This window comes from Hyla sarda, chromosome 6, assembly GCF_029499605.1.
Source record: "Hyla sarda isolate aHylSar1 chromosome 6, aHylSar1.hap1, whole genome shotgun sequence".
Lineage (NCBI taxonomy): Eukaryota > Metazoa > Chordata > Amphibia > Anura > Hylidae > Hyla > Hyla sarda.
In genome coordinates this window covers 9,091,428-9,118,970 of record NC_079194.1, presented here as the reverse complement: position 1 = coordinate 9,118,970, position 27,543 = coordinate 9,091,428, and the positions used below count along the sequence as shown (strand labels likewise).

The 27,543-nt window shown below is 45.5% G+C and overlaps 2 protein-coding genes across 7 annotated transcripts in view; one reads left to right on the top strand and one right to left on the bottom strand.

The window, feature by feature from the left end:
- Positions 1-21,318, bottom strand: part of HFM1 (helicase for meiosis 1) — a 161,355-nt gene extending 140,037 nt beyond the window's left edge. For 2 of the 3 annotated variants that reach the window (XR_008844730.1, XM_056523168.1), the window contains exon 1: positions 21,151-21,318. The gene's annotated coding sequence lies outside the window, so the exon portion shown is untranslated. Of the gene's footprint in view, positions 1-21,146 lie in introns of all 3 variants that reach the window. The other variant, XM_056523169.1, reaches the window with a different exon arrangement.
- A 70-nt stretch (positions 21,319-21,388) lies between these two features.
- Positions 21,389-27,543, top strand: part of CDC7 (cell division cycle 7) — a 43,575-nt gene continuing 37,420 nt past the window's right edge. For all 4 annotated transcript variants that reach the window (XM_056523172.1, XM_056523171.1, XM_056523173.1 and 1 more), the window contains exon 1: positions 21,389-21,565. In XM_056523172.1, coding sequence (XP_056379147.1) covers positions 21,418-21,565 — 148 coding nt within the window. In that variant the 5' untranslated portion in view covers positions 21,389-21,417. The remainder of the gene's footprint in view (positions 21,566-27,543) is intronic.

Here is a 27,543-nt window from a genome sequence, read left to right as displayed (position 1 = left end):
CGCGCGGCCCATCCTCACTTACCGGCACCCGCTTTGGCTCTCTCCTCTGGTCCCGTCACGTGGTTCCCGGCGCGCGTCCCTGCACTATAGGGCGCGCGCGCGCCGGCTGTGTAACATTTAAAGGGCCACTGCACCATTGATTGGTGCCTAGCCCAATCCAATTTTAAGCTGCTCCTATAAATGTACCCTGCCCTTGCCGGATCTTTGTTGCCTCAGTGCCCTAGAGAAAGCATTTATTGTGTATTCCTTGCCTGTTGCCGAACCCGTTGCTAACGACTACCGCCTCTGAACCAGTGCTGCCTGCCCTGACCTTTTGCTACGTCTGACCATGCCTCTGCCTGTCCCTTCTGTACTTCACCTGTCTCAGCAGTGAGTGAGGTTGAGCCGCTACCGGAGGACACGACCTGGTAGTTACCGCCACAGCAAGACCATCCCGCTTTGCAGCGGGGTCTAGTGAATACCAGTAACTACTTAGAACTGATCCTCCGGTACGGTCCACGCCATTCCCTCACTGACACAGAGGATCCACTACCAGTACCGCTTCCTGCTACCAGTCTGGATCCTTACAGTAAGATCCGGCCATGGATCCCGCTGAGGTGCCCCTGCCTAGTGTCGCGGACCTTTCTACAGTTGTGGCCCAGCAGTCGCAGCAGATCGCCCAGCAAGGTCAACAGCTGGCACAGTTGACCGCCATGCTGCAGCCACTTCTTCCAGCGCAGCAGTAGCCGCTACCTCCGCCTGCACCAGCTTCACCACCGCAGCCTGTGGCCGCCTCCACCTCTAGAGTCCGTTTGTCCATGCCGGCCAAGTATGATGGTGATCCCAAGTTGTGCCGCGGATTCCTGTCCCAATGCTCTCTTCATTTTGAGATGTTGGCTGACCAGTTCCCCTAGGAGCGAGCCAGGGTGGCATTTGTGGTTAGCCTGCTTTCTGGGAAGGCCCTGGCCTGGGCTACACCGCTTTGAGACCTGAATGATCCAGCCACTGCAAGTGTCCAGAGTTTATTCCAGGAATTCCGGAGTGTCTTTGAGCAGCCAGCTCGGATTTCCTCAGCAGAGACTGAGTTATTGAACTTGTCCCAGGGAAGTTCTTCTGTGGGAGACTATGCTATTCGTTTCCGTACCCTTGCTTCGGAACTCTCCTGGAATAGCGAGGCGCTCTGTGCTACTTTTAAGAAAGGCTTGTCCAGCGCCATAAAAGGATGTCCTGGCCGCACGAGAAGTGCACACCAACCTGAGTGACCTCATCCATTTGGCCACCAGGATTGACCTGCGTTTTGCTGAGAGACGAGAGGAACTGCTACAGGAAAAGGGAAGTGCTCGTCCCAGACGCTTTCCTCGTCTGGCTCCTATCTTTCAGCATCCACCGCAACCCTCTTCTGGGCCTCCTGCCGAGGAAGCCATGCAGGTGGATCGGTCTTGCCTGACCACTCAAGAAAGGAACCGCCGTAGAGACGAGAATCTCTGTTTGTACTGTGCTAGTACTGAGCACTTTCTAAAGGACTGTCCTCTTCGTCCACCGCGTCAGGGAAACGCCCGCACCTATTCAATGTTGGAGAGGCGTTGCTAGGTGTGAATACCTCCTCTCCACGCATTACTGTATCCGTGCGGATTTCAGTACCCGCCAAGACCTCCTTTGCTGCCTCTGCCTTTCTGGATTCAGGTTCTGCCGGTAACTTCATCGACGCCTCGCTGGTGAACAAGTTCAAAATCTCTGTGGTTCGCTTGCAGAAGTCCATCTTCATCTCCACAGTCAACGATGAGATACTCCACGGCATGGTGCAGTTCTGTACGGAACCCCTCCAGATGGACATCGGAGTCCTGCATTCCGAACGATTGGAGTTTTTTGTGTTACCCCATTGCACTTCTGAACTCCTATTGGGTCTGCCCTGGCTCCAGCGTCATTGGCCCTTCTTGAATTGGACCTCCGGAGAGGTCCAAAGCTGGGGTCCGGCTTGTTTTGGCAGATGCCTCAAGCCGGTACAAGCCAAGTCTGAACCTCTCATTCATCCTCCTCCCGGTATGCCTGAACCATTTGTGGATTTTTTGGACGTTTTTTGCAAGAAGCCAGCGGAGGTGTTGCCTCTACATAGGCCATATGACTGCCCCATTGACTTGCAACCTGGTACCACGCCACCTAGAGGAAGAAGCTATCCTCTCTCTCCTCCATAGACTCTAGCCATGTCGGAGTATATCGAGGAGAACTTGCAGAGAGGGTTTATCAGGAAATCCTCTTCTCCTGCCGGAGCAGGATTCTTCTTTGTTTCCAAAAAGGACGGTACCCTTAGGCCTTGCATAGACTTTCGGGGTCTCAACAGCATTACTATTAAGAACCGTTACCCTCTTCCCCTGATTGCTGAACTCTTTGACCGTCTACAAGGCGCCAAGTACTTCACCAAGTTGGATCTCAGGGGGGCCTATAACCTCATTCGTATCCGAGAGGGTGATGAGTGGAAGACGGCTTTTAATACCCGAGACGGTCATTTTGAGTACTTAGTCATGCCTTTTGGACTCTGTCACGCTCCAGCTGTCTTCCAGGAGTTCGTTAACGACATCTTCAGAGACCTGCTCTATACCTGTGTAGTAGTTTATCTGGATGATATCCTCATTTTCTCTTCAAATTTGGACCAACATCGTGCACATGTCCGCCTTGTACTCTCCCGTCTACGAAATAACCGTCTCTATGCTAAATTTGAGAAGTGCCTGTTTCACCGCACCAGTCTACCTTTCCTGGGCTATATTATTTCCGCCAAGGGACTACAAATGGATCCTGCCAAGCTTTCTGCAGTCCTGGGCTGGCCTCGTCCCTCGGGCCTTAAAGCCATACAGCAGTTTCTCGGATTCGCTAATTACTATAGACAGTTCATCCCGCATTACTCTACCCTTGTGGCACCCATCATGGCCTTGACCAAGAAGGGGGCAAATCCGAAGTCTTGGCCTACTCAGGCCGAGGAGGCCTTCTGCGCTCTCAAGTCTGCCTTTGCCACCGCTCCAGTCCTGTCCAGGCCTGATCCTTCAAAGCCTTTCTACCTGGAGGTAGACGCCTCCTCCGTAGGTGCTGGTGCCGTACTCACGCAAAAGACTCTGAAAGGCAAGCCGGTTACCTGTGGATTTTTCTCTAAAACTTTCTCTCCTGCAGAGAGAAATTATTTAATAGGAGATAGAGAACTGCTCGCCATCAAGTTGGCTCTGGAGGAGTGGAGACACTTACTTGAAGGATCAGTACACCGAGTGAACATCTTTACTGACCATTAAAACCTATCCTACCTCCAGTCTGCTCAGAGACTTAACCCCCGCCAAGCTCGCTGGTCTCTATTTTTTGCCAGATTTAATTTTCTGATCCACTTTCGTCCTGCGAGTAAGAACATCAGAGCCGACGCTCTTTCCCGCTCTCGATGTCTCAGGAGATGAAGTCAAGCCACAGCACATAGTACCGCCGGAACGTTTGGTCACCGTGGCTCCTGTAGACCTGCGTAATCTCCCTCCAGGGAAGACCTATGTTTCTCCCCGTCTATGCCTGAAAGTCCTTAAGTGGGGGCATTCTTCTTTGCCTGCAGAACATCCTGAAGTCCGGAAAACAGTACAACTTATCTCCAGAAGATACTGGTGGCCATCCTTTGAAAAGGACATCTCAGAATTTGTGCAGGCCTGCTCAGTATGCGCTAGAGACAAGACCCCTCATCAGAGACCCGCTGGTTTTCTCCAGCCCCTTCCAGTACCGGAGTCCCCATATCGCTATGGACGGACCTGCCACCATCTCACGGCAAAACGGTAGTTTGGGTCGTCGTGGACCGCTTTTCTAAGATGGCGCACTTTATCCCTTTGCCAGCCTTACCATCTGCGCCACAGTTGGCTAAGCATTTCTTACAGCACATCTTCCGTTTGCATGGGCTACCCTTGCATATTGTCTCTGACAGAGGGGTACAATTTGTGTCCAAATTCTGGAGTGCCCTCTGTGGACAGCTTAAAATCAAATTGGATTTCTCCTTGTTTTACCACCCTCACACCAACGGCCAAGTGGAGCGAGTAAATCAAATTTTGGGCGACTATCTTCGTCTCCTCCCGCCAGAATGACTGGGTCGACCTTCTCCCGTGGCGGAATTCTCCTATAACCACAAGGACTCTTCTGCCTCCAACAGGTCTCCCTTCTTCGTGGCTTACGGCCGTCATCCTCTGCCGCCTCTGCCTTTGTCCTCCACCTCCGGTGGGACTTTGCTACCATCTGGCGCGAGACGCGTCTCTCCTTACAACAGGCCTCTTCCCGCATGAAGGTCCAAGCGGACAAGAAGCGACGGTCCCCTCCTGTCCTGGTTCCCGGGGACAGAGTTTGGCTTTCTTCAAGGTACATCCGCTTCAGGGTCCCTAGTTATAAGCTAGATCCTCGCTACTTAAGACTCTACAGAGTCAAGAAGAGGATCAACCCAGTGTGCTACCAGCTCCATATCCCTTCCTCCCTTAGAATTCCAAATTGTTTTCACGTCTCCCTCCTTAAGTCAGCAGTGTTCAATCGCTTCTCCCCTAAGAATCTTTCTCCCACACCTGTATACGGTACCTCGGATGTCTTCTCCGTTCGGGAGATATTGGCCTCTATGTTGGTCAGATGGAGAATATTTTTTTTGGTTGACTGGGAGGGTTGCGGTCCTGAGGAGAGATCATGGGAGCCAGAAGAGAACATCTTGGATAGCAATCTCATCCTCAGATTTCTGGGTACCAAGAGGAGGGGGAGACCAAAGGGAGGAGGGTACTGTAATGCTGAGCGCTCCGTCCTCTGCTCCTGGACCGGAGCGCTCACTGCGTTTGTCCCCGCAAAGTGCCCCGGTCAGACTCACTGCCAGGGGACACTCCGTTTCTGTCACCGGCGGGGACGCGGTCCGCCCTGCGGGATGTTCCCGCGCGCGGCCCATTCTCACTTACCGGCATCCGCTCCGGCTCTCTCCTCTGCTCCCCTGTCACGTGGTTCCCGGCGCGCGCGTCCCTGCACTATAGGGCGCGCGCGCACGCCGGCTGTGTAAAATTTAAAGGGCCACTGCACCATTGATTGGTGCCTGGCCCAATCCAATATTAAGCTGCTCCTATAAATGTACCCTGCCCCTTCCTGCCCTTGCCGGATCTTTGTTGCCTCAGTGCCCTAGAGAAAGCGTTTATTGTGTATTCCTTGCATGTTGCCGAACCCGTTGCTAACGACTACCGCCTCTGAACCAGTGCTGCCTGCCCTGACCTTTTGCTGAGTCTGACTACGCCTCTGCCTGTCCCTTCTGTACTACGCCTGTCTCAGCAGTCAGTGAGGTTGAGCCGCTACCGGAGGACACGACCTGGTAGTTACCGCCACAGCAAGACCATCCCGCTTTGCGGCGGGCTCTGGTGAATACCAGTAACTACTTAGAACCGATCCTCCGGTACGGTCCACGCCATTCCCTCACTGACACAGAGGATCCACTACCAGTACCGCTTCCTGCTACCAGTCCGGATCCTTACAACTTACATTTTTATTGGGGGATTTTACAATTTTTTTTCCTTTTTTTTTTTTTTTAACACTTTAATAGTCCCCATAGGGAACTATTTACAGCAATTGTTTGATTGCTAATACTGTTCAGTGCTATGCATAGGACATAGCACTGATCAGTGCTATCAGTCATCTTCTGCTCTGGTCTGCTCGACCTCAGACCAGAGCAGAAGACCCCTGGAGACGGCCAGAGGCAGGTGAGGGGACCTCTGGCCACCATTATGGATGATGAATTTAAATGAATTTAAAGTACCGCACTGCCGCAGATGCCGTGATCTGTATTGATCACGGCATCTGAGGGGTTAATGACAGACATCTGCGCGATCGCGGATGTCCGCCATTACCGCTGGGTCCCAGGCTGCTAATAGCAGCCGGGACCTGCTGCGCATGACGCGAGCACCGTAGCGTCACATGGCGCTCAGCCTATCGCCGGTCGCCGCAATGTTCTGCCTCGGCCCATAATAGGCTGAGCGCCATGTGACTCTTCGTTCACACGGAAGTATGAAGAAGATGGACTGGAGGACCGATCAGCTGTAGTGATGCTCCGCGGGAACCCAGGAAGGTGAGTGATGGTTTATTTTCATTTTTTTGAAGCCCGGGCAGGACGGGGCAGGACTAGTCTGCACCAGAGTACTCCTTTAATAAAAAAAATTCTGATATATGATGTGATTAAAAACCAATATTTTTGGACTTGTTATTTTTTTATGTTTACGCCGTTCACCGTACAGGACTATTAACATAATGGCCCAGATTTATCAAACTGTATGAGAGAAAAAGTGGGGTGATTTTCCCAAAGAAGCCAATCACAGCTCAGCTTTCACTTTACCAGTGCTCAGAAGCTGAGCTGTGATTGGTTTTTGTGGAAAAGTACAGGAGGGATACGGCAAGTCGTGGTCAGAATAGCAGAAGATCAGGGCTGGCGACACAGATGCGTGGACAGGAACGTGGCAGGTGGTCAAAGGCAGGCAGCACAGGAGCAAAGTCAGGTCAGAGGGGTCTGGAACACGGCAAGGCAAGACATAGAATAGCTTTCTCTCAGGCACTAGGGCAAACAAAGATCCGGCAGGGGTTAAAGGGAGGTGCTGATACTTATAGGATAGGTGCAGGTGTAGATGGCCCTTTAAATCTTAGAGCTCCAGGGAGCACGTGCCCTACGAGGCGGAGGAACGTGTGCTGGCACTGCAAGAGGAATGGGGGAACAACAGAGAGCAGAGGTTAATGACAGGCCAATGTTTTTATAGATTGGACATTTCCGCACCCTGCAATAACAAATATGTTGATTTATTTACATTTTTTACTTTTAAAAAAATTGGAAGAGGGAGGGGCTTATTTACTTTTATTAAAACATTTTTTTTTTACACTTTTACACTATATATTGCAATCGTTAGATTGCAGATACTGATCATTGCTATGCTCACTCAGGTCGGCGCATTTAAATGAATGAGATTTGGCGCCGGTCTGAGACATGGTGAGAATGCACCCTAAGGGTGCGTTCCCACCTGGCGTATTTTGCTGCATATTTTATTTCCCATTGAAGTCAATTGGTAGGAAAATACGCAGCAGCAAATATGCAGCAAAATACGCCAGGTGGGAATGCACCCTAATACTGTTTCTCAGTGTCATTTCACATTATTACACATAACTTAAGCCCTTAAGGACACAGGGTTTTTTCCGTTCTTGCACTTTCGTTTTTTCCTCATCCCCTTCTAAAAATCATAACGCTTTCAATTTTGCACATACAGACCCATATGAGGGCTTTTTTTTTTGCGCCACCAATTTTACCAAAAATATTTGTCGAGCAAAATTGGGAAATTGAGATTTTGTAACTTTTGGGGGCTTTCGATTCTACGCAGTGCACTTTTCGGTAAAAATTACACCCTATCTTTACTCTGTAGCTCCATACGGATACAAGGTTACCTATTTTATATAGGTTTTATTCTATACTACTTTAAAAAAATTATAATTACATGCAGCAAAATTAGTATGTGTAAAATTGTCATCTTCTGACCCCTATACAAAGATGTATGAGGGCTATTTTTTTGCGCCGTGATCTGAAGTTTTTATCAGTACCATTTTAGTTTTAATGGGACTTTTGATCGCTTTCTATAATCTTTTTAGGATATACAAAGTGACCAAAAATACGCAATTTTGGAATTTGGATTTCTTTTAACGTGTATGCCATTGGCGGTGCGGTTTAATTAACATTATATGTTTATTTTTATTATGGTTACATATTTTTTATATGGAATTTGGGAAAAGGGGGGGGGGGAGTGATTCAAAGTTTTAATATGGAAGGGGTTAATGGGTGTTTTTTTTTATTTTTATTCAACTTATATTTTTTTTACACTTTTAGTTCCCTTTAGTTGATACAGATCAATGTGATTCCATAGAACCGCATTGATCTGTGTGCTCTGCGCTTGATTATTAAAGCCTGGTTCAGCCAGGCTCTATCAATCTCAGAGCCGGGACTTAAAGGAGAGGTAAGCCCTCCGGCTACCTCAGCAGTGGATCGCCCCCCAGCGACTGCGCTGTGGCGGGGGGGGGGGGGGGGGGGGCCGGGGCATCCACCCCACTGGACCACCGGGGATAGTTTAAATGTCCCTTTAGATGCCGCTTTTGACAGCGGCGATCTAAAGGGTTAATAGCTGGCCATGGCAATCGCTGCATGTCGGCTATTAACGCCGGCCCCCAGCTACAGGAATCAGCTGGGGGTCGGCCGGTATGGCGCAGGCTCGATTCGGTAGCCTGCGCCATACACCGCTTGCCATCTCAGGATGAGCCAGCTCGTCCTTAGCCGGCAACCGGTTAATTTCTGATCTTATTTGCTTTTGTTTCTTTGTATATATAAATTACTAAGTTTTTCTCCAACATCTGGTGGAAATTTTATGTCAATAGCACCTTTGGAAATATATTTAGTGAGAAAAATGGTGACATGTTCAATACTTATTTAACCGGCTGTATATGGAGCCCAAAATGGTGCCATTAAAAAGTAAAACGTCATCTTGAAAAAAACAAGCCCTCACACTGCTGCGAAAATAAATAATAATTTATAGCTCGTAGAATGTTACAATTACAAAAATTAGGGGGAATTGTTTGGGCAAATTAGCTTGGTCACTAATGGGTTAACTATTAAAGATATTTTTTACAAGCTTTAAGTATAAATATGATACGTATATACCTCCAGCTGTTGATGCCATATAAGACAGGATAATTCCTGTGATGCCACTTGTTCTATACACTCATTGTACATTCTCTGCCGGACTATAAAAATGGAACCTAAACTTAGACCTTGTGGTGTAAATGATCTGTCACTCTCCTCCTAACTATTCACGCTCGGGGACTGGCATGTGATCTTTTGAAGCTACAAAGATTCAAAGCATATGGCAGATCAGGTGTTGGACTTGGGGGAAATCAAAAATTAAACTGTCTTGGAGCTGTTTGGAGTCTGTGTGCTGTATTTTTAATGCGTTGTTGTATATTTAATGTGTTTTTGGTGTGCAAGTCAGAAGAGGCCAGAAAAGCAAAGGAGCAATTGCCTGAAAAAAATATTTCTATTAGCAGTGTCACCTTAAATTTAAAAGCCTGTTTATTTTAAAACAGATGTTCCATGCAAACTAAAATTGCCATAGGCAAGTCGATTTGGAGCAGGCGATTTCTACAAGCACGGGCATAAAAAAGACAAAATGGAAAACCTGCCTAAATTCTGTAAGCGCTTTGCTGTCCTAGTTAAAAGGTCATACAAAAATAGACAAAGATTTTATTTATTTTTTATCAAAAACTTCTTTTTTGCTATATTTGACGAATATTCAGATGTTCCCTTTTCCTCAACAACATTTTGGGCATTGTGTCACTTTATAAAGATGCCCGTACCAAACCTGACAGTAAGGAAACAACCAAACCCGAGCATGTAAGAAATAATGGGCACTTTATTTGAAGGGGTCTTCGTCATGCACAGAATTTCCCATCAAACTGCAAGTGTCATGAAGAAGATTAAATGCTTTATAGGTGAGGTCACATGTGGTGTATACACTGCAGATACTAACATTTTCTTGCGGATTGGTTACAGATTTGCTGCTGCAGATTTTAGTACAGAATTGAAGTCCAGGGTGCCAACCTGAGCCTGAATGAGAGAGCAGAATGAGATTGGAGAGGTAAGGAACTGCCTCTTTATTTTAATGCTTTTGGGTCCCTTTTAAATAAAATCTAACCTGTATAACCCCTTCAAAGCCAGTCCGTCACCAGTGTCACCCGCACTAGCCTGCTGGTACAGGGTAATAGTGCAGGTGACTCTTGTTCCAACACTATTTCCCTTTTTTTTCCCCACATGGCCCTGTACCAGATTTATACCTGAATATCGAAATTTGCCAATGAAGGTGAACAGGAGGTGTTTCCCAGCCCCTTGGTGAACTCTTCTGCCTGCCTGGCTCCACCCACTCATGTCAAATCATCATCATCATCATCATCATCAAAGGTCCTACTGTCACATTCTCTTCTATCAGCACTGCTGATCACATGTACTGGTCACATGACTGTGACATCATCACAGGTCCTACGCCTCCATCATGTAGCACAGTGTTTCCCAGGTACGGTCCTAAAGTCCCTCCAACAGGTCATGTTTTCAGGATTTATTTTTGGTCTTTTACAGGTGATATAATTGTGGTGATGCCTAATGCAATGACCATAATTCAATAATTAGCGTATTTTTCGCCCTATAGGACGCACCGGCGTATAAGACGCACCCAATTTATAGGTGCAAAATCTAAAAAAAATAAAGATTCTGAACCCAACAGTGGTCTTCAAGCGGCGGACCTCCAGATGTTGAAAAAGTACAACTCCCAGCATGCCCGGACAGCCGTTGGCTGTCCGGGCATGCTGGGAGTTGTAGTTTTGCAACATCTGGAGGTCCGCAGGTTGAAGACCACTGGTATAGGAGGTAGTACTCACGTGTTCCCGCCGCTTCGGACCCGTCACCGCTGCCCTGGATGTCGCTCCATCGCTGTCTCCGCGTCCCCGTGGTTTCCCCGACACTCCGGACTTCTTCTTCCCCGGGATCCATGCTCTCCGTCGCCGTCATCACGTCGCCGTCATCACGCCACTACACACGCCGCTCCTATCGACGTGATGACGTCGAAGGAGAGCGCAGGGGATCCCGGCACGGAGAAGACACCTAGGAGGCAGGTAAGGTCCCTCTGGTGTCCTGTAAGCTGTTTGGGACGCCGCGATTTCACTGCAGCGGTCCCGAACAGCCCGACTGAGCAGCCGGGTTAGTGTTTTTTTTTGCTTCAGACGCAGCAGTCAGCTTTGATTGCCGCGTCTGAAGGGTTAATACAGGGCGTCACCGCGATCGGTGATGTCCTGTATTAGCGGAGGGTCCCGGCCATTGATGGCCGCAGGTATTTGCCGTATAAGACGCACCAACTTTCCCCCCCCAGTTTTGGGGAAGAAAAAGTGCGTCTTATACGGCAAAAAATACGGTATATCACCTGTGAAAGGCTAAGGAAATCCTGAAAACAAGACAAGAAAACATGAGGTAGCGGAGACCTGCACAGTGAGGCCACACCCCCTCCCTTTGAGAAGAATTTAGACTAGTGAGCTAGATTAAAAGTGTAATAAAAAAATTAAAATAAAAGGTGCTGGACACATAAAAATTAGATGTACATGGTCAGGATTACTTACTTAGTGATATATAAATAAAAAAAAAAGTGTTGGATCTGACAGGTACACTTTAACCCCTTAAGGACCGGGGTTTTTTCCGTTTTTGCATTTTCGTTTTTTGCTCCTTGCCTTTAAAAAATCATAACTCTTTCAATTTTGCACCTAAAAATTCATATGATGGCTTATTTTTTGCGCCACCAATTCTACTTTGTAATGACGTCAGGAAAAAAAATCATTGTGCGACAAAATTGAAAAAAAACCCGCTGTTTTGTTACTTTTGGGGGCTTCCGTTTCTACGTAGTACATTTTTCGGTAAAAATTACACCTGATATTTATTCTGTAGGTCCATACGATTAAAATGATCCCCTACTTATATAGGTTTGATTTTGTCGGACTTCTGGAAAAAATCCTAACTACATGCAGGAAAATTAATACGTTTAAAATTGTCATCTTCTGACCCCTATAACTTTTTTATTTTTCCGTGTATGGGGCGGTATGGGGACTCATTTTTGCATTGATAGGACTTATTGATCGCTTTTTATTCATTTTTAAATGATATAAAAAGTGACCAAAAATGCACTATTTTGGACTTTGGAATTTTTTTGCGCGCACGCCATTGACCGAGCAGTTTAATTAATTATATATTTTTATAATTCGGACATTTCCGCACGCGGTGATACCATATATGTTTATTTTTATTTACACTGTGTTTTTTTTTTTTTATTGGAAAAGGGGGGTGATTCAAACTTTTAATAGGGGAGGAGTTAAATGATCTTTATTCACTTTTTTTTTTTGAAGTGTTATAGGTCCCATAGGGACCTATAACACTGCACACACTGATCTCTTATACTGATCATTGTTATCCCATAGGGACCTATAACACTGCACACACTGATCTCCATCATTGATCACTGGTTTCTCATAAGAAACCAGTGATCAACGATTCTGCCGCATGACTGCTCATGCCTGGATCTCAGGCACTAAGCAGTCATTCGGCGATCGGACAGCGAGGAGGCAGGTAGGGGCCCTCCCGCTGTCCTGTCAGCTGTTCGGGATGCCGCGATTAGCCGCGGCTATTGTGAACAGCCCGACTGAGCTAGCCGGCAACTCTCACTTTCACTTTTAGCCGCGTGGCTCAGCTCTGAGTGCGCGGCTAAAGGGTTAATAGCGCGCGGCACCACAGTGCTCTCTGCTGACACCTCTGTCCATTTTAGGAACTATCCGGAGCAGGATAGGTTTGCTATGAGGATTTGCTCCTACTCTGGACAGTTCCTGACATGGACAGAGGTGTCAGCAGAGAGCACTGTGGTCAGACATAAAGGAAAATCAAAAAGAAAAGAACTTCCTGTGGATCATACAGCAGCTGATAAGTACTGGAAGGATTAAGATTTTCAGGGTGATATAATGCAACCCTTTCCTCAGTAGTCAACTACTGACTACTGAGGAAAGGGTTGCATTATATCACCCTGAAACGCGTCTAGTCTTGTATGCATAAGCCACTGGCATAAACGCTATTTACGAAACGCTGTTTATGAATTGTGTCCGTGACTTTTTGTAGACTTCAGTGGATCCAGTCCAGCATCTGTCCGGTCCAGCCTTTGCAAGGCCAACTCAGGTGCAGTGTCACCAGCTTCAACACCTGCCGACCTCACACGCCGACAACACGAGGTGAGCTCCTCGTATCCAGTGTGCGGTCCTTGGTCCCACACAGCCAGCATTGCAGCCCAGCGGTGAGAATTTCTCCATCTACAGCGCCTGCCAGCGCCAACGGTCCTCCGGCAGCTTGTCTACATCGGCGCCTGCCAGCGCCAACAGCCCGTGATGACCACCACCGCTCTATACTAAGGACTCTGCCAGGCTATCTTTTTACCACCACCTGGGACCGCCGCACAGAGGATCCAGTGCGCCCTACTATTCAGGCACTGCCACAACAATATCTGTTTACAGTGCGGACTGCCAGAGTTGTTACATAAGACCGGTAACATATTTGAATTGCTACAAACTGTCTAGCATTATAAAAAGGACACATTCTGCATATACGTATTTGAATGTGGTAACCAGCCACCCAAATAGCGTATTATTTTAGCCTCGTACGTGGCTTGCTTTGTGCAATAGGTATCTGCTTATCTAGAATAGGCATTTCCTTGTTGCACATAAGAAACTACATATTCATGCTAGTGGTATAATTATACACATATACTTGTTTATGCATCTTTAATATCTATTGCCTGTATTTTATGTGTTCTCCACACAGGACCCTGTGAGGAGTAACCTTTTATATTGTCTTTTTAATAAATATAACATATTATTATTGAAGCACGACCCAATATTATTTTTTATAATTATAAACCCAAACTTAGTATATTTATACTCACCTAGAAGGTCCGGGCAAAAGTATTTGTTTCTGGTTTTCCCTTTTTGCAACTAAGGTATAGTTGCATTCCCTAGTTTGACCTCGGTGTGTATTAGTAATTGTGAGCTGCACACACATTTTTTTTTACACATTTTTTTCCCTTAATTTACAAATATGTTTAACTTTCCAGCACCAGTTGATTTAATAAAAAATGGTTTCCAGTGGAGTACCCCTTTAACCTCTTAAGGACGCAGGGCATACCTGTACACCCTGTGTCCGGTCCTGGTCTATAATGCGGGGTCACACCATCACCCCGAGTCATTGCGGGTTGGTTCCGGCGGCTAATGAAAGCCGGGACCCTGGGCTAATAGCGTGCGGCACCGATCATTGTGCCGCGCGCTATTAACCCTTTAGATGTGGCGTTCAAGATTAATCGCTGTGTCTAAAGTAACAAAAACACAATCTCGGCAGCTCAGTCAGGCTGATCGGGACCATTGCAGTGAAATCGCGATGTCCCGATCAGCTAGAACGCAAGCGGAGGGTCCATTACCTGCCTCTGACGCGCCTGATCGGATGCCTGCACAAGCCTGAAATACAGTGTGTGCAGTGCTATAGCCACTAGAGGGGGCTATAACACTGCAAAAAAAAGTGGGGAAAAAAAAAAGTTAATTGAGATCATTTAACCCAGTGGTTCTTAACCTGGGTTCAATCGAACCCCAGGGGTTCGGTGAGTCAGTCTCGGGGGTTCGGCGGGGGAAGCCCGCCGGATGTTTTTGCCTCGGCACATCCCTGTGTTCCGAAAGATGCTTTCGTAACACAGGGACGCCTCTGCTAAGTCCCTGCGGCCCCGCATTTACTTACGTAAAACTATACTATATGGCTGGAGGCTGTATGTCTGTGGGGGAACATACTGCTTATGTGGGGGAACATACTGCCAGCCTAATGTGGGGGACCATATTGCACCTAATGTGGGGGAACATACTGCCGGCCTAATGTGGGGGACTATATTGCACCTAATGTGGGGGAACATACTGCCGGCCTAAAGTGGGGGACTATATTGCACCTTATGTGGGGGAACTATACTGCACCTAATGTGGGGGAACTATACTGCACCTAATGTGGGGGAACTATACTGCACCTAATGTGGGGGAACATACTGCCAGCCTAATGTGGGAGGAACTATACTGCCAGCCTAATGTAAGGTAAAGCTGCGCATTTCTGAACTGGTCTCTGAAAGACAACAGCAGAAGTCACTAGAGATGAGCGAACTTACGGGTAAATTCGATTCGTCACAAACTTCTCGGCTCGGCAGTTGATGACTTTTCCTGCATAAATTAGTTCAGCTTTCAGGTGCTCCGGTGGGCTGGAAAAGGTGGATACAGTCCTAGGAAAGAGTCTCCTAGGACTGTATCCACCTTTTCCAGCCCATGGGAGCACCTGAAAGCTGAACTAATTTATGCAGGAAAAGTCATCAACTGCTGAGCCGAGAAGTTCGTGACAAATCGAATTTACTGTAAGTTCGCTCATCTCTAGAAGTCACACTGATTTGCAGTAAATATTCATTATGTTCTTGTGTGAAAATCATGTTTTCATGGTTTTGTTCTTTGTTCTTAATGGTTTTGTTCTTTAATGGTTTTGTTCATTTTGTGCACCTATGTATAAATATATACTTAAATATATACCTCCTATGTTTTGAATTTGAAAAAAAATCATATTTTATTTTTCCAATTAAGAGTGGTTCGGTGAATGCGCATATGAAACTGGTGGGGTTCAGTACCTCCAACAAGGTTAAGAACCACTGATTTAACCCCTTCCCTAATAAAAGGTTCACCCCCCTTTTACCATTTAAAAAACAAAACAAAAACGGTGTTAAATATAAAAAATAAATAAATATTTATTCTGTAGGTCCATACGATTAAAATGATCCCCTACTTATATAGGTGATTTTGTCGTACTTCTGGAAAAAATCATAACTACATGCAGGAAAATGTATACGTTTAAAATTGTCATCTTCTGACCCCTATAACTTTTTTATTTTTCCGCGCACGGGGCGGTAGGAGGACTCATTTTTTGCACTGTACTATTTTTGTATTGATCGGACTTTTTGATCACTTTTTATTCATTTTTTCATGATATAAAAAGTGCCCAAAAATACACTATTTTGGACTTTGGAATTTTTTTGCGCGGACACCATTGACCGTGCAATTTAATGAATGATATTTTTATAATTTGACATTTCTGCACGCAGCGACACCACATATTTTTTTTGAAGTTTTTTTTTTTTTTTTAATGGGAAAAGGGGGGTGATTATTTTATTAGAAAAGGGGCTAAATGATCTTTATTAACTTTTTTTGTTTCACTTTTTTTGCTGTGTTTTAGCTCCCTCTAGTGTCTATAATACTGCACTAACTGATCTTTTACATCGGTCTTTGTTATCCCATAGGATAACATTGATCAATGATTCTGCCACTTGACTGCTCATGCCTGGATCTCAGGCACTGAGCAGTCATTGGGGCGATTGGACACACAGGAGGCAGACAGGGGCCTCCTTGTGTCCGCCAGCTTTTCGGAAAGCCACGATCTCGCTGCTGCGGTCCCGAACAGCCGACTGAGCTAGCCGGGATATGTTTACTTTCCCTTTAGAAGCGGTGATCAACTTTGAACACTGCATCTAAAGGGTTAATAGCGTGCAGCACTGATCGCCACGGGTCCCGACTGTTGTTAGAGGCCAGGCCTGACCCGCTATGACGCGGGGCCTCACCGTGGCCTCGTGTTATAGAAAGGGAGCGGACCCAGGGCGTACAGGTATGCCCTGCATCCTTAAAGGGTACCTCTCATCAAATAAACTTTTGATATATTTTAGATTAACCCCTTAAGGACTGAGCCCTTTTTCACCTTAAGGACTCGGCCATTTTTTGCAAATCTGACCACTGTCACTTTAAACATTAATAACTCTGGAATGCTTTTAGTTATCAATCTGATTCCGAGATTGTTTTTTCGTGACATATTCTACTTTAACGTAGTGGTAAAATTTTTTGGTAACTTGCATCCTTTCTTGGTGAAAAATCCCAAAATTTGATGAAAAATTTGAAAATTTTGCATTTTTCTAACTTTGAAGCTCTCTGCTTGTAAGGAAAATGGATATTCAAAATAATTTTTTTTTAATTCACATATACAATATGTCTACTTTATATTTGCATCATAAAATTAATGAGTTTTTACTTTTGGAAGACACCAGAGGGCTTCAAAGTTCCACAGCAATTTTCCAATTTTTCACAAAATTTTGAAACTCGCTTTTTTTCAGGGACCAGTTCAGGTTTGAAGTGGATTTGAAGGGTCTTCATATTAGAAATACCCCATAAATGACCCCATTATAAAAACTGCACCCCCGAAAGTATTCAAAATGACATTCAGTAAGCGTTTTAACCCTTTACGGGTTTCACAGGAATAGCAGCAAAGTGAAGGAGAAAATACACAATCTTCATTTTTTACACTCGTATGTTCTTGTAGACCCAATTTTTGAATTTTTGCAAGGGGTAAAAAGGAGAAAATTTTTACTTGTATTTGAAACCCAATTTCTCTCGAGTAAGCACATACCTCATATGTCTATGTTAATTGTTCGGCGGGCGCAGTAGAGGGCTCAGAAGGGAAGGAGCGTCAAATGGTTTTTGGGGGGCATGTCACCTTTAGGAAGCCCCTATGGTGCCAGAACTGCAAAAAACCCCACATGGCATACCATTTTGGAAACTAGGCCCCTCGGGGAACGTAACAAGGGGTAATGTGAACCTTAATACCCCACAGGTGATTCACGACTTTTGCATATGTAAAAAAAAAGAAATTTTTTTTTACCTAAAATGCTTGGTTTCCCTAAAGTTTTACATTTTTAAAAAGGGTAATAGCAGAAAATACCCCCCAAAATTTGAAGCCCAATTTCTCCCGATTCAGAAAACACCCCATATGGGGGTGAAAAGTGCTCTGCTGGCGCACTACAGGTCTCAGAAGAGAAGGAGTCACATTTGGCTTTTTTGAAGGAAATTTTGCTCTGGGGGCATGCCGCATTTAGGAAGCCCCTATGGTGCCAGGACAGCAAAAAAAAAACACATGGCATACCATTTTGGAAACTAGACCCCTCGGGGAACGTAACAAGGGGTAAAGTGAACCTTAATACCCCACAGGGGTTTCACGACTTTTGCATATGTAAAAAAAAATAAAAAAATGTACCTAAAATGCTTGGTTTCCCAAAAAATTTACATTTATACAAAGGGTTAAAGCAGAAAATACCCCCCAAAATTTGAAGCCCAATTTCTCCCGATTCAGAAAACACCCCATATGGGGGTGAAAAGTGCTCTGTTGGCGCACTACAGGTCTCAGAAGAGAAGGAGTCACATTTGGCTTTTTGAAAGCAAATTTTGCTCTGGGGGCATGCCGCATTTAGGAAGCCCCTATGGTGCCAGAACCGCAAAAAAAAAAACACATGGCATACCATTTTGGAAACTAGAGCCCTCGGGGAATGTAACAAGGGGTTAAGTGAACCTTAATACCCCACAGGCGTTTCACGACTATTGCATATGTAAAAAAAAAAAAAAAAAAATTTACCTAAAATGCTTCTTTTCCCAAAAACTTTACATTTTTAAAAAGGGTAAAAGCAGAAAATACCCCCCAAAATTTGAAGCCCAATTTCTCCCGAGTACGGCGATACCCCATATGTGACCCTTAACTGTTGCCTTGAAATACGACAGGGCTCCAAAGTGAGAGCGCCATGCGCATTTGAGGCCTAAATTAGGGATCGCATAGGGGTGGACATAGGGGTATTCTACGCCAGTGATTCCCAAACAGGGTGCCTCCAGCTGTTGCAAAACTCCCAGCATGCCTGGACAGTCAACGGCTGTCCGACAATACTGGGAGTTGTTGTTTTGCAACAGCTGGAGGCTCCGTTTTGGAAACCGTGGCGTACCAGACGTTTTTCATTTTTATTGGGGAGGGGAGGGGGGCTGTGTAGGGGTATGTGTATATGTAGTGTTTTTTACTTTTTATTTTATTTTTTGTGGTAGTGTAGTGTAGTGTTTTTAGGGTACAGTCGCACGGGCGGGGGTTCACAGTAGTTTCTCGCTGGCAGTTTGAGCTGTTGCAGAAAATTTGCTGCAGCTCAAACTTGCAGCCCGATACTTACTGTAAGCCTCCGCCCATGTGAGTGTACCCTGTACGTTCACATTGGGGGGGACATCCAGCTGTTGCATAACTACAACTCCCAGCATGCGCTGACAGACTGTACATGCTGAGTTTTAGTTTTGCAACAGCTGTAGGCACACTGGTTATGTATCACGGAGTTTGTGACCTTACTCAGTGTTTCAAAACCAGTGTGCCTCCAGCTGTTGCAAAACTACAACTCCCAGCATGTACGGTGCATGGTGTAAGGTGACTGCTGGGAGTTGTAGTTTGCAACAGCTGGAGGCACACCGGTCGTGAAACACTGAGTTAGGTAAAAAAAACTCTAAGTTTCACAACCAGTGTGCCTTCACCTGTTGCAAAACTACAACTCTCAGCAGTCACCGACAGCCAACGGGCATGCTGGGAGTTGTAGTTATGCAACCAGCAGATGCACCACTACAACTCCCAGCATGCACTTTAGCTGTTTGTGCAAGCTGGGAGTTGTAGTTATACAACAGCTGAAGGTACACTTTTCCATAGAAAAAATGTGCCTCCAGCTGTTGCAAAACCATAAGTCCCAGCATGCCCATAAGGGAATGCTGGGAGTTGTGGTGGTCTGCCTACTGCTGTTGCATAACTACAGCTCCCAGCATGCCCTTTTTGCATGCTGGGAGCTGTTGCTAAGCAACAGCAGGAGGCTGTAACTCACCTCCTGCTGCTGCTCCATCACAGGCTGTCCCTCGTCGTCTCCGTCGCTCCTGGGGCCCCGATCCCAACAGGGGCGCCGGGGATCGGGGTCCCCAGCACCGGGGGTCGTCTTCCCGCACCCGCTCACGTCCTCCGGAAGAGGGGCGGAGCGGGTGCGGGAGTGACGCCCGCAGCAGGCGCCCTGATTGGTCGGCCGGTAATCCGGCCGACGAATCAGGGCGATCGTGAGGTGGCACCAGTGCCACCTCACCCCTGCAGGCTCTGGCTGTTCGGGGCCGTCAGAGACGGCCCCGAACAGCCAGTAATTCCGGGTCACCGGGTCACTGGAGACCCGATTGACCCGGAATCGCCGCAGATCGCTGGACTGAATTGTCCAGCGATCTGCGGCGATCGCCGACATGGGGGGGCATAATGACCCCCCTGGGCGATATGCCAGGATGCCTGCTGAACGATTTCAGCAGGCATCCGGCTCCGGTCCCCAACCGGCTAGCGGTGGGGGCCGGAATTCCCACGGGCGTATGGATACGCCCTGCGTCCTTAAGGACTCGGGATGCAGGGCGTATCCATACGCCCTGCGTCCTTAAGAGGTTAATGAATGTTGAATAACTTTCCAATAGCATGTTAATGAAAAATATGCTTCTTTCTATTGTATTTTTCCCGATCAGTCCTGTCAGCAAGCATTTCTGACTCATGCTGGAGTCCTAAACACTCAGAGCTGCCAGCCTGCTTTGTTCACAGCCAAACAGGCTGTGAACAAAGCAGGCTGACAGCTCTGAGTGTTCTCCTTTGTGAACAAAGCAGACTGGCAGCTCGTAGTGTTTAGGACTCCAGCATGAGTCTGAAATGCTTGCTGCCAGGACTGGTAGGGAGACCCCTAGTGGTCATTTCTTCAAAGTGGAAAATTAAATAGAAAGAAGCAGATCTGTTTAATAACATGCAATTGTAAAGTTATTCTGCATACATTAATCTATAATATATCAAAAGTTTTTTTGATGAGAGGTACCCTTTAAGGGGATAAATCGCCCGGTCAATGGCGTACGGGCAAATAAATTCCAAAGTCCAAAATAGCATAGCACTTTTTAGATCATGAAAAAAATAAAAAACGATCAAAAAGTCTGATCAATATAAAAATGGTACCGCTAAAAACTTCAGATCGCGGCACAAAAAAATTAGTCCTCATACCGCCCCATACACGGAAAAATAAAGTTATAGGGGTCAGAAGATGACATTTTTAAACGTATTAATTTTCCTGCATGTAGTTACGATTTTTTTCCAGAAGTGCGACAAAATCAAACCTATATAAGTAGGGGATCATTTTAACCGTATGGACCTACAGAATAAAGATAAAGGTGTCATTTTTACCGAAAAATGGACTGCGTAGAAACGGAAGCCCCCAAAAGTTACAAAATGGCGTTTTTTCTTCAATTTTGTCGCACAATGAGTTTTTTTTCCACTTTGCCGTGGATATTTTGGTAAACTGACTAAATGTCCCTGCAAAGTAGAATTGGTGGCGCAAAAAAATAAGCGATAATATGAAATTTTTGGTGCAAAGTTGAAAGCGAAGGTGATGAGGAAAAACATGAAAATGCAAAAACTTTAAAGGGTTAATCCAGTTTTTACATGCTGGAGTGCCCCTTTATGTTAAAATTCACACAACATGGATCACCCCGAAGATAATCTATTTTTACGTCGTAATTCCCACAGATTTTGTCCTACATCTAATCTACGTGAAATGTCATAGTGTGAACTTGTCCCCACATATATCTGCGGCAATGCCTACCTACCAGAGACGATGTTCAAGGAATTGTCTGTAAAATATCCCTCATAGAATGCGCAACAAAATGTAAAAAGTCTACAGATATTACGTCCTACAGACAAAACGCAAAACCGCAGCGGCACCTGAGGAGAAACCGCATCTGACGGCCGCCTCAGCGACCACAGAACCGTCACACGACGCCTCACAGCGACTAAACCCCGACTGTCCAATCAGCTGGAAAGGAAGTGTTCACGCGCTGATCGCTATTGGAAGACAGAAACGCCTCTCAGAGTCAATGGCCAATCAGCGGAGGGATCCCGGAGAACGACCCGCCCTTCCTTTAAAGGCGGGATTTTTCTATGTCGCGTTTGGCGCCATTCTGTACCCGGTGTCGGATCCGGGGGTTTCCGGGAAGATGGTCGGGAGCGGCGGGGACGTGACAGGTAACGGCCCGAGCTGGGGGCGTTGTGGGTCACAGCTTCTGCCCTGTGTGCCTCCAGCTGTTGCAAAACTACAACTCCCAGCATGCCCGGACAGCCAACGGCTGTCCGGGCATGCTGGGAGTTGTAGTTCTGCATCACTGCTTTGGAAGCACTGGTGTAGGTTGTGGGGAAACTGCATATCAGTGCTGAATACCTCTGTGCTGCAGAAAAGAATTCGGCTGGGTTCGCACCACGTTTTTGCAGTACAGTTCCCGTATACGTTATCAATGTGAAAACCGTACAGAACTGTAATGAAAACCGTATGCCAAAAGTTGCATCCGTTTTGAGTCCTGTACGGTTTTGTCCGTTTTTTTTTCTGTACCTAAAACCATAGTCTACGGCTGGGATCCCATTACGTTTTTCCCCATACGAGATCGTATACGGCAGGGGGGGAGCTAACAACTTGCGCTCACGTATCCCTGCGTATGCGCTCCCGTATGTAATCCATTTCAATGAGCCGGCCGCAGTGAAACGTTCGGTCCGGTCGGCTCATTTTGGCCCCTTATGCGCTTTTACAACCGGACTTAAAACCGTGGTCAACCACGGTTTTAGGTCCGGTTGTAAAAGCGCATAAGGGGCAAAAATGAGCCGACCGAACGTTTCACTGCGGCCGGCCCATTGAAGTGAATTGCATACGCAGGGATACCTGAGCGCAAGTTGTTAGCTCCCCCCCCCCTTGCCGTATGCGCTCCCGTATGGGGAAAAACGTAATGGGATCCCAGCCATTGACCACGGTTTTTGGTCAGAGTGAAAAACCGTATTAAACCGTATAGGTGTTTTTTTAATATGGGAGTCAATGGGAAGCGTACAGAACTGTGTGTGCGCACGGTTCCATACGGTTTTTGACTTTGCGCAGTTTTTTTTTTCTTAGAATTTCAATAAAACAAGTGAAGCTTTATTCATAATGGAGTGAATAGTTTAACCCCTTAAGGACACAGGTTTTTTTTTAAGTTTTTGCACTTTCGTTTTTTTTCCTCCTTGCCTTTTAAAAAATCATAACCCTTTCATTTTTCCCACCTAAAAATCCATATTTTGGCTTATTTTTTTTGTGTCACCAATTCTACTTTGCAGGGACATTAGTCATTTTACCCAAACATTCACTGCGAAACGAAAAAAAAAATCATTGTGCGACAAAATCGAAGAAAAAATGCAATTTTGTAACTTTTGTGGTCTTCTGTTTCTATGCAGTGCATATTTATGTAAAAATTACACCTTAACTTTATTCTGTAGGTCCATACGGTTAAAATGATCCCCTACTTATATAGGTGATTTTGTCGCACTTCTGGAAAAAATCATAACTACATGCAGGAAAATGTATATGTTTAAAAATGTCCTTTTGACCCCTATAACTTTTTTATTTTTCTGCGTATGGGGCGATATGAGGACTCATTTTTTGCGCCGTGATCTGACGTTTTTATCACAGCGTAAAATTATTATTTATGTTTTGATCGGACTTTTTGATCACTTTTTATGGTATAGAAAGTGACCAAAAATACGCTTTTTTGGACTTTGGAATTTTTTTGCGCGTACGCCATTTACAGTGCGGATTAATTAACGGTATATTTTTATAGTTCGGACATTTACGCACACGACGATACCACATATGTTTTTATTTACACTGTTTTTTTATTTTTTTTATGGGAAAAGGGGGGTGATTCAAACTTATTAGGGAAGGGGCTAAATTACCTTTATTAACACTTTTTTTGCAGTGTTATCGGTCCCATAGGGACCTATAACACTGCACACACTGATCTCTTATACTGATCATTATTATCCCATAGGGACCTATAACACTGCACACACTGATCTCTTATACTGATCATTGTTATCCCATAGGGACCTATAACACTGCACACACTGATCTCTTATACTGATCATTATTATCCCATAGTAGACTATAACACTGCACACACTGATCTCTTATACTGATCATTATTATCCCATAGGGGACTATAACACTGCACACACTGATCTCTTATACTGATCATTGTTATCCCATAGGGGACTATAACACTGCACACACTGATCTTATACTGATCATTATTATCCCATAGGAGACTATAACACTGCACACACTGATCTCTTATACTGATCATTGTTATCCCATAGGGGACTATAACACTGCACACACTGATCTCTTATACTGATCATTGTTATCCCATAGGGACCTATAACACTGCACACACTGATCTCCTATGCTGATCACTGAGGTGTATTAACACGCCTGTGATCAGTGTTATTGGCGCTTGACTGCTCCTGTCTGGATCTCGGGCACAGAGCAGTCATTTGTCGATTGGACACCGAGGAGGCAGGTAAGGGCCCTCCCGGTGTCCTGCAAGCTGTTCGGGACGCCGCGATTTCACCGCGGCAGTCCCGAACAGCCCGACTGACTAGCCGGGATACTTTCACTTAAGCTTTAGAAGCGGCGGTCAGCTTTGACCGCCGCTTCTAAAGGGTAAATACAGCACATCGCCGCGATCGGCGATTTGTGATATTAGCCACGGGTCTGGCCGTTGATGAGCGCCGGCACCGACGCAATGTGATGCCAGGTCGCAGCGCGACCCCACTTCATATCGCGGGAGCCGGCGCAGGATGTAAATATACGTCCTGCGTAGTTAAAGGGTTAAAAAAAAACAGCACGGCATTTACTCTAAATATTCCTTCATTGTAAATAATGCCTAGGGTCACAAAAGGATATATATTACTCTGTATAGCTCAAATACAACTATTTGACACTTGAAGCAAGAAAAGAGCATTTCTACTGATGCAATTAGAAAACTTTATTTTCAGTAAATAAACAATATCAATGAACAGGAAACATCAAGACACTTTAAAAACAAAACTAATGGTGTCTCACAATGATGTTATCAATATTAACAACCATAAAGGTAATAAACAGTGAAAAATGGGGGGCACTCCTATGCTTACAATTAGAGAGGAGCGAAGTTACAGTGATTCGATTCGTCACAAACTTCTCGGCTCGGCAGTAGCTGACTTTATCCTGCATAAATTAGTTCAGCTTTCAGGTGCTCCGGTGGCTGGAAAAGGTGGATACATTCCTAGGAAAGAGTCTTCAGCCACCGGTGCACCTGAAAGCTGAACTAATTTATGCAGGAAAAGTCATCAACTGCCGAGCCGAGAAGTTCGTGACGAATTGAATTACTGTAAGTTCGCTCATCTCTACTTAAAATTAGACTGCTATAATAGAGTAAAATGCACTGAGACATGTACTTCCAGCCGCCGGGCAGGTGAATTTTTCATAGATCTAGGCCGGACTGAATCGCATTTTTTATGTGTATAACATCATATCCCAGAAAAAATTAAGTAAAAAAGCTTTCAAAAAGCCGGATCAATACCAAAATGGTACCGATACAAACATCATATTATGGCCCAAAAAATGAGCTCTCATACAGCCCAGTATATGGATAAATAAAAATATTATAGGGGTTTGGGATTAAAAAAAAAAAAACATAAAGTAAAAAAAAATGTATTATTAAAACATGAGGGAAACTAAACAAATTTGGTATTGGTGTAATCAGGCGACCTAAAGTATCAAAATAATATGTAAGTTTGACCACATGGCGAAAAAAAGAAAAACACCAAATTTGCATTTTATTTATTTATTTTTTTCAATTTCACCTCACAAATAATTAAATTTTTTTTGTTTCAGAGCATAAGTTATGGCAAAATGAAAGGTGTCATTACAAAGTATATGGAAAAACGAAAGTGCAGAAACTAATAAAGACCTTATTTACAGACTATTTTTGTTGAAATTATTTTGTCTACCAGGACAAGTGGATTTTCTTGAGGGACAAGTAGATTGCGTTTCGCTTTAGTCCCTTGGACAAGTAGTTTTTTAATTTTTATTTCCACACCCCTAGTATAGCCAAATAGTATTAGCCCAGTATAGTAGACAGATCACTTACCCATATTGCGCCAGGTCAACTGCCAGTTCTGACGTACATTTAATCAGAATTACTTTTTCAAGGAACGTAGTATTGGGGTTACCCTCTCTTCCTTATATATGCCACTATTATCAGTGGCGTCACCTGTAGCGGGGGTCGCGCTTGGCGGCACATGTGTAGGGTCCCGGAACAGAAGGAGCTCGCATCCACCGCCGCGTCACGGCAAACAGCACCCAGGTCACAGACACATCATATCCGGACCTGCGCACTGCGCTTACTCACACCCAAGGGATGCGGTGCCCTGCCCGAACATCCCAGCGCATGCGCATAGTAGTGCTGGGCGGTATGACCAAATACCATGGTATTTTTGTAGGTTATGGCGGTTCCACAGTATTTAACACACACACCCCAGTCGCTGCACTTTACATGAATGAGATGCCGGCCGCTGCGCTTTAAATGAATGAGATGCCGGTGTGAGGTTGCAAAATTCCACCTCACACCGGCCGCGGCACTGGAAACAATTAAGTTGCGAGTCGGAAGCTGTCACCTCCTACTACAAGTGCTAAAAGCCAGGCTTTTAGCGCTTGCACGGGGAGGTGACAGCTTGCCGCAGCTCGCATCTCATTCATTTGAAGCGCAGCCCGGCAACCTAACCATTTAAAGCGCTGGTGGCCGGCATCGCATTAATTTAAAGCAACAACGGCTCACAGGAGGACGGGGAGAACATATGATTATTTCCCTGATGTGGAGACAGCCGCTGCTGCTGATAATTCATTCATTCATTTGAGGAGGGAGGGGCCCGACCGGTATTGTGGTATAGGAAAAATTCATATCGTGCAGGAAAAACATACCGGTATTCGGTATGAACTGGTATACCGCCCAGCACTAGCATACAGCATAATCCGCGCTCCAATATCAACCTGCTGCCATCTACTGAAAGGAAGTCATAGTGCATTTTACTCCGAGTTCACCATGACCACCTCCTCAGGCAGAGAATTCCACAGTCTCACTGCTCTTACAGTAAAAAAAACCCCGTCTGTGCTGGTGTAGAAACCTTCTTTCCTCTAGACGCCCCTTGTTATATATACAGTCCTGGGTATAAATAGATCATGGAGAGATCTCTGTACTGTCCCCTGATATATTTATACATAGTTATTAGGTCGCCCCTAAGCCTTCTTTTTTCTAAACTAAATAACCCTAATTCTGATAATCTTTCTGGGTACTGTAGTCCTCCCATTCCCCATATTACTCTGGTTGCCCATCTTTGAACCCTCTCCAGCTCCACTATATCTTTCTTGTACACTGGTGCCCAGTACTGTACACAGTATTCTATGTGTGGTCTGACCAGTACTGTACACAGTATTCTATGTGTGGTCTGACTAGTGATTTGTACGGCGGTAGAATTATTTTCTTGTCGTGGGCATCTATGCCCCAATTGATGTCCCCCATGATTTTATTTGCCTTGGCAGCAGCTGCCCGACACTATTCACTACCACTAAATTTAATGTTAACTAAGACTCCCAAGTCCTTTTCTACATCAGTCGCCCCAAGTGTTCTCCCATTTAATACATAATCCTAGCCCGGATTTTTCTTCCCCATGTGCATTACCTTGAACCTCATCTGCCACTTCCCAGCCCCAACCTATCCAGATCCATTTGTAACAGTGCACTGTCCTCTATAGTGTTTACTATTACAGTAAGAAGTGTGTCCAAGCAAGCACTGAGCCTGCCCTCACTCACCATGCGTTCACTTCATCCCTGAGTATGCTGTGCTGGGTCTCTTCATCCAGGCTGCAGGCTGCTCTGTAACCCCTCTTCTGTTTTCATGCTGCAGTCTGATAGGACAGGAGTGAGCGCAGAGGAGAACTAGTCCTGTCCTCACTTCCTGGACTTTGGGGGAGATTTATGAAAACCAGTGTAAAGAAAGAATGGTACAGTTGGCAATAGCAACCAATTAGATCTCTTGTTTCATTTTTCACAGGCTTCTTTGAAAATTAAACAAGTGATCTGATTGGTTGCTATGGGCAATTCAGCA